This window comes from Lactuca serriola, chromosome 1 (genome assembly GCF_051521515.1).
Source record: "Lactuca serriola cultivar US96UC23 chromosome 1, Lser_US96UC23_V15, whole genome shotgun sequence".
In the NCBI taxonomy this organism is placed as follows: Eukaryota; Viridiplantae; Streptophyta; class Magnoliopsida; order Asterales; family Asteraceae; genus Lactuca; species Lactuca serriola.
In genome coordinates, this window is record NC_136408.1 from 1,505,190 (window position 1) to 1,515,757 (window position 10,568).

The 10,568-nt window shown below is 33.7% G+C and overlaps 2 protein-coding genes across 3 annotated transcripts; one reads left to right on the forward strand and one right to left on the reverse strand.

Moving 5' to 3' along the window:
• Positions 1–251: 251 nt before the first annotated feature.
• Positions 252–4,451, forward strand: LOC145050638 (CBL-interacting serine/threonine-protein kinase 8-like). Of its 2 annotated transcripts, none has more exons than XM_078999419.1 (15): positions 252–842; positions 1,496–1,558; positions 1,670–1,741; positions 1,854–1,961; positions 2,039–2,113; positions 2,179–2,232; positions 2,348–2,473; positions 2,567–2,656; positions 2,738–2,860; positions 2,974–3,096; positions 3,264–3,380; positions 3,500–3,556; positions 3,701–3,775; positions 3,884–4,016; positions 4,149–4,451. In XM_078999419.1, exons 1-14 carry the CDS (start codon positions 684–686, stop codon positions 3,998–4,000), a joined length of 1,359 nt encoding a protein of 452 aa, XP_078855545.1. In that variant the 5' UTR covers positions 252–683; the 3' UTR covers positions 4,001–4,016; positions 4,149–4,451. The 2 variants fall into 2 exon arrangements, with proteins under 2 accessions (XP_078855545.1, XP_078855199.1); XM_078999073.1 differs by having other exon boundaries at positions 253–842; positions 3,884–4,008.
• A 59-nt stretch (positions 4,452–4,510) lies between these two features.
• LOC145049988 (Pentatricopeptide repeat (PPR-like) superfamily protein) lies at positions 4,511–6,656 on the reverse strand. Its single transcript, XM_078998497.1, has one exon. It carries the CDS (start codon positions 6,449–6,451, stop codon positions 4,676–4,678), a length of 1,776 nt encoding a protein of 591 aa, XP_078854623.1. The 5' UTR covers positions 6,452–6,656; the 3' UTR covers positions 4,511–4,675.
• Between the last annotated feature and the right edge of the window lie 3,912 nt (positions 6,657–10,568).

The following is a 10,568-nucleotide window of genomic DNA, read 5'->3' on the forward strand; positions in this document are numbered from 1 at the left end:
TGAAAAGGATAACTCAATAAAGTTTATATGGATCAAGAACCGCCATGTATTTTCTTCAAAACGTGAATGATCTCTATCGATTTTTTAAAAGTTGGATCAAACTTGCGGAATAAACCAAACCACATGGACCATTTATGTAATTTACTCAAAGATAAAATGAGAATAAAGTATTAATAGTAAAAATATTAAATATTAAATAAATCAATAAATACTTGGTCTATGTTTTATTGCGAGGTCGTAGAGATGCAACTAAACTATCCGTGGTGCCTAAATAAACCGGTGTGGTTAACTACCTACCGACACCGTCCAATCAATATTCTCAATTAATTTCCTCCGGCCGTCGCCTCCTCCCATCCTCGCCATCACAATCCTCCTTTCACATCAATCCCACCCACTCCTCCCTTCAACTCAAGTTTATTCTCTAAATCAGTAGCCTGTAGACCCCACTTTCTATCTCTCTATATATCTTATCCCTTTTCTCCGTCAAACCCGCCTTTCTGTCTTTTAATTTTCTTTCATTTGCCAAACTTTCCCCTTTTTTTCGAAGACATTAATCGAATCGGAAACTAGACAAGAAATTCTCACAAATCTGATTTTGATCCTGTGCTACTGTTTACTCCCTACTTGAAATGCTACAAGAATTTGGCTGAATTGAAGAAAGAAATAGTTAGAAGAGTGTAGAGATGGTGGTGAGGAAAGTTGGCAAGTATGAGGTTGGGAGGACGATCGGTGAAGGAACCTTCGCGAAGGTCAAGTTTGCTCAGAATACAGAGACTGGTGAAAGTGTTGCTATGAAACTCCTCGATCGAGCTACCATAATCAAGCACAAGATGGTCGACCAGGTGAATTTCTTCTTCTCTGTATCATTATACTTGTTTGTATACGCTGATCTGAAAATTAGGTTAAAATGGGTCAATTGTAGCTGTTCCAATCGAACGCTAATGGTGATGTTACTTTCAGTTATATAATTACATTGCATGATTAGTCTTTGGCCAAAGATTTTAAGTTTTGATTAGGGTTTTGATCTGCTTTTTGGTACGTCTGCATACAGAGGTATAGCTCTCCAGAAAATCATTGACATTCTACTGCACTACTTTTTAGATACGATGTAGCTATGACTTTCTTAATTTCAGAAAAAAACTTGGTAACTACAATGAATTTAGTAAGTGCTACAAATAAACAAAGTTGTTGCCAAATAGTAATAGTCTTACTTTGAGAGTGAAAACATCATGGGAGAAGGGGGGTGAAGTTTCTGCTTTGAAAAGAAAAATCAAAACCATATTCGTTATGGAAGAAGGCTATATATAGTTGCATTCATAGTGCTGGAAACTTTCTTTATGATTGACATGTTTTTGTACACAGTTGATGACATACAATGTAACCTAAGACTTTAACCATACATATACTGGTGCACAATATTTACTTGGTTTCAACAATTAACCTCTTTCATAATCTTAAAAGCTCCCTTAAAATTTATTCTTATAACTGCATGCAGATCAAGAGAGAGATATCAATCATGAAGCTGGTTAGACATCCCAATGTTGTTCGGCTGCATGAGGCATGATCTCATAATCCAGGCTATATATAAGCTCTGTTGATACTCTAGTTTAAACATTTTGAAAGAATCATCATCAAGTCTGTTGTTGACTAATGTAAAATTTTGGTTTAGGTGCTAGCAAGCCGCACAAAAATATACATAATTTTGGAATTTATCACAGGGGGTGAGCTATTTGATAAAATTGTAAGTCTCCAGTCTCCAGTCTCCATTCTCCATTCTCCATTCTCCAAGCAAGGTGAAATGGATGTATTTTGGTATTATCCTTGGTCTCATAGATGTAATGCATGTTGACCAGGTCCACCATGGACGCCTCAGTGAAGCAGAATCTAGAAGATTCTTTCAGCAGCTGATTGATGGTGTAGAGTATTGCCATAGTAAAGGAGTATATCACAGAGATCTGAAGGTGTTGGGTACTTTTTCAGGTCATCATCTTCAATGGATTCTCATCATTTTGTTTTACCTCTTACTTTCCTTTTGCAGCCTGAAAATCTTTTGTTAGATTCCCAAGGAAATTTAAAGATTTCAGATTTTGGACTCAGTGCATTGCCTGCAGAGGTAAGATTTTGGAATACATTCTTTCAGTATCGTGTCGTCCATCTTTAATTTATATATATTTGCAGGGTGTCAGTATCCTTCGAACAACCTGTGGAACTCCCAACTATGTTGCACCAGAGGTAATTACAGGTGCAACTTATCCTTTATTTATTTATTTTTTTAATTTATTTTTTGTAGTGTTTACCTACATGCATATTTACCATTGCTTCATTCTTTGTTGATGGTGTGGTTTAGGTACTGAGTCACAAAGGTTACAATGGTGCTTTGGCTGATGTATGGTCATGTGGGGTCATCCTATATGTACTGATGGCTGGATACCTCCCATTTGATGAAATGGATCTCACCACGTTGTATAATAAGGCATGTCACAAGTTATTATTATTATTACTATCTGTCTTGTTGGATTTTCTTTACCAAGGTAGAATAATTTTGGTTGTTTGTTTGTTTGTGCAGATCGATAAAGCTGAATTTTCATGCCCGTCATTTTTCCCAGTAGGGGCAAAATCGTTAATTCATCGAATTTTAGATCCAAATCCTGACACTGTGAGCAGTCCATCTTGCATGATGTTGGTTACTTGGTTAGTAGGACTACTGTTAATTTAATGATGTGATGGTTATGTGCAGCGTATTGGTATTGAAGAAATAAGGAATGATGAATGGTTCAAAAAGAATTATGTCCCTGCTAGAGTTGTTGAGTATGAAGATGTTAATCTGGATGATGTAAATGCTGTTTTTGATGACTCTGAGGTAAAACCCAAAACCTATTCTATCACTTACGTCAATTTCATATTATGGTAACACAAACAAACAATGAAATGCTAAAAATAATACTAACAGCTGCATATCATGTATGTATGTAGGAAGAGGGAGGTGGTGATGAGCAACAAACAGATGAAGATGCATGTCCTCTGTCTCTTAATGCATTTGATATGATAATCCTGTCTCAGGGCTTAAACCTGTCTTCCATGTTTGACCGTGGTCAGGTTTGAATTCTATCTACCCCACCCCACCCCACAAATCTTAAATACATGCATGCAAATAGTTTTTCAAAATTATATGTTTTAAACAGTAAATTGATATCGGTTTTTGAAATTAGGAATTAAGAAAATGAAATTTATGTGAAAAGTATATGCTTGCTTGCATTTGACAGGACCCTGTGACGCACATAACTCGGTTTGTTTCTCAAAAACCCGCAAAGATTGTGTTATCAAGTATGGAAGTTGTTGCTCAGTCGATGAGCTTCAAGACACACATTCGAAATTACAAGGTTACACACACACACACACTATCTTTACAGTTTACATACAAATAGATTATTAATGATCAATAACAATAGTAATTACAATCTCTATAGCTTACTTTCTTTTTTTATTGTATTATTTTCAGATGAGAGTAGAAGGGCTTTCTGCTAATAAGAAGTCCCATTTTTCTGTTATCTTGGAAGTGAGTTTTTCATCTTAATTACTTAGGGATATATATATATATATATATATATATATATATATATATATATATATATATATATATATATATATATATATATATATATATATAGCAAGAAAGCAAGTAATGAATTGTTGAAAGCAGGTTTTTCAAGTGACCTCCAATTTTGTGATGGTTGACATTCAGAAAGCAGCAGGAGATGGTGCTGAATACCTTAAGGTGCTTCTTCTTTTATTAATTTTAAGGGAGTATTTTTTTAGGTTGAAAAATGAAAATTTTGACTCTTCTTATCTTAAATAATAATATAATATTGGTGGCTGCATGCAGTTTTACAAGAATTTCTGTAACAATCTTGAAGATATTATCTGGAAACCACCTAACGAACAACAACAACAACAACATGGGAAATCCAAGATCACCAAAACAAAGAGCAAACGCCGTTAGATCCGTTGGTAACTAGGTTACTCATCATCAATTTCTTTCTTTTTCTTTCTGTAAACTATCTTATCTTATCTTTAAGTTAAGTTAAGTTAAGTTTGACTGATTACACATATTATTATTATTAATTGGTTCAAAATTTTCGTTGTTACAGGAGAGGCCAGGCCAACACTGTTGTAGTTAAACCCATCTCTTTCTATCTCCAAAAGAATGTAAAAGATCAATTTGTGGTTGATATACATTTGTTGTAGACTTTGGTATTTTTTTCTTTTTACCTAGAGCGTGGTAATGAATGAGAGATAGAATACAATACATGGTATGACTATGGTATTGTATTCTTTTGTTTGAGAAATAAAGAAATAATACCAAGTGAAGTAGCTAGGTAATGCATTTTGTTTTGTTTTGTATAACTACGACCTAGTTTTGGCTTATTCACTCTTTCTTTTTCTACTCCAAATTAACACCAACTTTCCCTTCCCCTTTTTTAACAACTAACAAATACTTGCATATATATAATAACAACAAAAGTAGTGGCAAATCATAAGAAAAAAAAAAATCCACAAACATTTTGAATTTGAAGCACCAAAATTTGACCTAAAAACTCTTCTCTTGTTCGTCACATGAACTCTTCTCTTACTAGACAACATAACATAAAGTATATAACTATATATTGTTGAAAACCTAAAGCTTGACGAGCACCTGGTCAGCAGACCGTTTCTTGACAACACCTCTGGAACACAAGTCATTAAGCAACTCCAAAGCTTCCTGAGCTAAGCCTTCATGAGCCAAACCTTCTATCAAAATGGTATAAGTGGCTTCGGTAGGCTTACACCCCTTCCCAACCATATAGCCCAAAAAGTCAATGGCCCGGTCAGTCTCTCTAGCCTTACAAAGCCCCAACATCACCGCATTATAAGTCAACACATTCGGTCTCACCCCTGACTTCTCCAAATCATAAACAAACTTAATCGCTTCTTCCACTTTCCCTTCCCTACTCAACCCGCTTACAACCGATGAATACGTGATTATATCCGGTTGCAGCCCTTTCTCCTTCATCTCATCAATCAACATTATCGCACGCCCCGTTTTCCCAATCTTTGACAACCCATCGATCACAGTGTTGTAAGTAATCAAAACAGGTGAACACCCTTCAAAACTCAAATGGTTTAGAATCTCCACAGCAAAATCAACCTTCCCATCTTTACACAAAGCCGTGAGCAAAGTGTTGTAAGTCACAATATCCGGATAACATCCACGAGACACCATCACTTCCAAATACTCAATCGCTCGATCCATCTTCTTTTCTTTACAAAAACCATGTAACAAAGGGTTATAACTCAAAGAGTTCGGGGTACATCCATGTTTAGGCATCTTCTCCAAGATGTCAATCGCACGCCCTAACAGCCCTCTTCTACACAAAAAGTTTATCAAGATGTTGAAAGTCACAACACTTGGAGAACACCGCATGTCACCCACAAATTTCTCAGCATCCATCCATTTACCCATGCTACACATGCTTCGCAAGATGATATTGTGTGTCACCACATTAGGCTGGCAACCTGTAGATGGCATATTGTTTAAGAACTTGATAGCATCATCTAATCTGCCTTCTTTACAGAACCCATTGATAAGGACATTGTAAGTCACCACATCCGGCTTACAACCTTTCGTTTTCATTTCATCTAAAAGCTTCATTGCTTGTCCTACACCACTCATCTTACACGCAGCTTCTATCAAGATCGTGTAGGTGATGACGTCGGGGTAGCATTGCTTCTGCATCTGTCTATCGAGAACCACCATTGCTTGGTCTAGTTTTCCTTTATCGCATAAAGAGCGTAAGATTGTGTTGTATGTGACGACATCAGGTGCTACAGACATTTTATCAAACACGTTGAGTGCTTTATCGATCTCACCTGCTCGGCAATAACCACTGATTAACACATTGTAAGTTATGACATCAGGTACAGCTCCGGATTCTTCAAGAATCTCCATAACCCTAGTGGCTTTTCTTGTCTTTCCTGTTCGGCAAAACCCTCGAATCAAACTCGTACATGGAATGATGTCTGGGATGTCGCCTCTATAAGCCATGTTCTCTAAATACTTAAACCCTTCCTCCAATTCACCATTCCTAATCAGTCTTCTGAGATGGTTATTATTCTCAAACTCCTCGAAGTTTCTTCTGGTATTAACCTCGTTAATCCCGTTCAATTTCAAGGCTTTCTCCCCATTCACAGCCTTCCCATTCGGAGTAAATGTTTCCGACTTTGAAATGGCCGACACCCTTTTAATCTTTTTACTCAAAAACCCATTTTTATCATTCAGTTTACCATGAATTCCAGTAGCTAAAACAACCGAATTACGAACCCTAACTCTACGATTCCTAAAGGTTTTTGTATGGACGCATTGAAAGGAACAAAACCCTTCATGGGTTTGCTTTATGGACACAACTGACTCCATATTTACTTTAGACCATAAACTTGTGGTTACACGCTTCTACCGGATGATTTAATGGAAAACGATGAGATTATTGACTGTCAGTATCAAGAGCAGAACGGTGTACACAAAGAAGAAGAGAGCTTACTGGTGTTTTGCAGATGGAAGAACAGTGAAGAAGGTGCCGCCTAATTTTCTTATCCGAATTTGTCGAGTGAAATGTCTGACGACCTGTTTATCACTTTATAGCTTTATGTTCATAAAATGTAGGTGTTTATGGGCCTGTGACCCAACAACAACACTGTTATGGGCCTGTTTTATCACTCTACTGCTTTAATAGTTTAATTAATGATTATCGACTTCGACTCTACTTGTTTATATCAATTTAGTGACACAAAAATTAAATGAATACGAGTTGCAACGTTTTTACAATGATAAGAACAATGAAGCAAAACCTTAGAAAATAGCTTACAGAGTTACTTTGTATTTTTATTTGTGCTACTTTTTTAAAGCCTTACTATAGATGTTGATACCTCACACGATAGACGCAGAACCAATTCTACAATTTGCAAAACTAAGTAAAGACTTAGGACGTTTGTTATCTTATTTGATGGTGAATTTGATGCCCCGTGGGTGACGACCCCGGGCTCCACTGTCAGATATATATATATATATATATATATATATATATATATATATATATATATATATATATATATATATATATATATATATCAAATGAGAACCAAAAAAGATTAAGAACCAAAGAACCAACTAATTAAGGAAAATCCTTGTCAAAACACAGAATGACATAAGCTGTAATTCCATAGAAAACAACAATCCCAATAGGAGAAAATCTCTGTGCAGTTGACATCAAACCACCTACAGATCTGTAAAACATCGCCTTCCTCCTTTCTCTTTGATCTTCGATGTTCTAACACCGATAACCTTCTTTCTTCAGATCTATACTCCGGTGAGTGCTGAACCGCCAATTCGTCTCCTTCTTCGTTGATTCGATGAAGCTCTGTTGCCAACAACATCAAACCACCTCCAGATTTGTAACAATTGATGCCACCTACTGCCGATTTTGGCCTTCTACACCTTTGAATCGATAATGTGTGCTTCGTCTCCGACCACGACCTTGTTAGAACGCCATAAAATGTCGCCTTCTGCATTTCTCTTTGATCTTCGGTGCTGTAACATCGATAATTTCCTTTCTCAGATCTAGAGCTCCGATAAGTGCTGGAGATCCACCACATCTGCCTCCTCCACACCGGATTCATCTCCGACCACTTCTAGCTACCTTCTTCACCTCCAACCACCAAAGACCTCAGCTGTTGCAATCTATGGTCAGATCGATTCCTTCCCCACGATCTATGTCGTTTCCTATGCTTAATGTCGTATTCACTGGCTTCATTGATACATGTTATCTCATCCTCTTACTCTGTTTTGATTTGAAAACATGTCCTTCTCGACAAACATTTTGTAAATGAAGTGGAGTTTCACTGAAATAAGGTAATATAACTTCATATTTGATTTGTTATTAAATTGTTTATGTTCTAATACATATTTAATACAAAAAAAAAGCTAGCTTAACAACAAGCTCAAATAACATCACAGATGGCTCGCTATGAAGATGAACTGGCACGAAAAAGAATGCAGGCATGTTCTAAAATTCATATTTTTCTGGTTTAGTTCATGGAGGTATGAAATAAATTTCAAAAATCTTGCAGGCTGAAAATGAACATTACGGAACAAGAAACCAAGAACTTGTTAAAATGCAAGAAGAATCATCAATCAGACAAGAACAAGCTAGAAGAGCAACAGAAGAGCAAATCCAAGCACAACGTAGACAAACAGAAAGAGAAAAAGCTGAAATAGAAAGAGAAACAATTAGGGTTAGGGGTATGGCTGAAGCAGAAGCAAGAGCCCATGAGGCTAAATTAGCAGAAGATGTGAATAAACGAATGCTTGTAGAACGTACAAATGCAGAAAGAATGGGTTTCTGCCATTAACACTACCTTTGAGCACATTGGAGGTAGTGATAAAATCTTGGTTTCTATTTCTTATTTTTTGAATGTATAAAACCTTTTAAATCATGTCTGTTTTGCAGGGGGATTGCGTGCAATATTAACTGATTAGAACAAGATGGTTGTGGCTGTTAGGGGTGTCACAGCCCTTGCTGCAGGGATCTACACAACAAGGTATATCTATATTATAATTATTAATTAGACTTGTTTTGAGTTTATTTTTTTTTAAGAATATATCTATATTATAATTATTAGTAATACTTGTTCTAAGAATATATCTATATTATAATTATAATGCAATCCATTTTCTTCTAAAAATCTTGCATCTTCTTTGATATATATTATGAAAAAAATAGTTTTGTTTCGATTGTTCCTTTTTGTTAAAGCGTGAATTTAATATTTTAAAATCTCATTTGTCGTGTGTGTGTGTCTATATATATATATATATATATATATATATATATATATATATATATATATATATATATATATATATATATAATTTTAGTTTTAACCGTTATTAAGTTGTGAACTTAAGTTTCTTTTTTATTTGTTATAATATTTGCATAAAAATAATATTCAAAGTTTAAGTTTTGTATAGTTAGTTTTTTTCTATGAATTTAATTTATACTATATGTTATTATGTTAGTTTATTCTCAAATAAAATGAATTTAGGTTTGTTAAGTTGTGAATTGTGATGGTTTAATATTTTAATTATTATTTAGTCATGTCAATGTTAAGTTTAATTGTGACCAAGTGAATTAGTATATTTTTAATTGTGAATACTATTAATGTAGATTACCGAAATGCTCTATTAAACTGTGAATTTGTGTGGTGTACACATGATGTTTGATGAAATGCTTTAACAAAATCAAGTAAACTTCTAAGCTGTAAATACTGTAAATGAGGGTCCTAAAATGCTTTATTAAATTGTGAATTAAAATCTTAAAATAATTTTAGGCTGAGATAACGGTCGTGAATATATAATTTTTGTGTATTAAACTTTGAATTTATTATATTAAACGCTGAATTTTGTGTATTAAATTGTGAATTGATTGTATTAAACAATGAACTTACTATATTAAACTTAAAAATAACTATATTAAGCATATTTTGTATGAATTTTTTTTTGTGTTTTAAACTTTAAATTTATCATATTAAGCTGTGAATTTTGTGTATTAAGTTGTGAACTGATTGTATTAAACTGTGAATTTAATGTATTAAACTTTAAAATAATTGTATTAAGTTGTGAATTTTTTTAGGAATATATAACTTTTATGTATTAAATTGTGAATTTGTTATATTAAGCTATGAATTTTGTGTATTAAGTTGTGAATGAATTGTATTAAATTGTGAATTTACTATATTAAACTTTAAAACTAATGTATTAAGCTGTTGATTTTTTAGAATTTTTTTGTTTGCTTCTGAAATATAAGAAGAGAGAACCATTACACACATATATGATATTGTCTAATTTTGAATGAAGTATGTAAAATTTAAATTATGAATATTTGTGTAAATAAACTTTGAAAGAAACATTAGCCCATAGATATGAAAGTATAAATGTAAAATTTAAGTAGAAAATATAGCTGTGAATATATAATTTTTATGTATTAAATAGTGAATTTATTATATTAAACTGTGAATTTTGTATATTAATTGTGAAGTGCATGTATCAAGCTGTGAATTTATAATAAATTTTGTATAATATGTGTTTTTATGCATTAAATTGTGAATGTGTTTTTTTATGCACTAAGTTGTGAATTAGTGTCTGAAATATTCAATTAAGTTTTGAATTAGTGTCTGAAATATTAAATTAAGTTATGTATTAGTGTTTGAAATAATGAATTAAATTATGAATTTTGGTTTTTTTAATCCTTATTTGATTTTTTAGGGAATGATGTTGGTGGTGTTGACATTGATGCTTTGTGGTGACGATGGTTGATGGCAACGTATGGTAGTTGGCAGTGTTAATGGTGGCGATGGTGGTAAAGTAATGATATGTTCTATTCCTCACTCATCTTCTTCGTTGATTTCAGATAAGATATAATCTTTTATGATTCACGTATATATTTTTCTTTTGATGTTTGTTTATGAAGTATGAGATAACT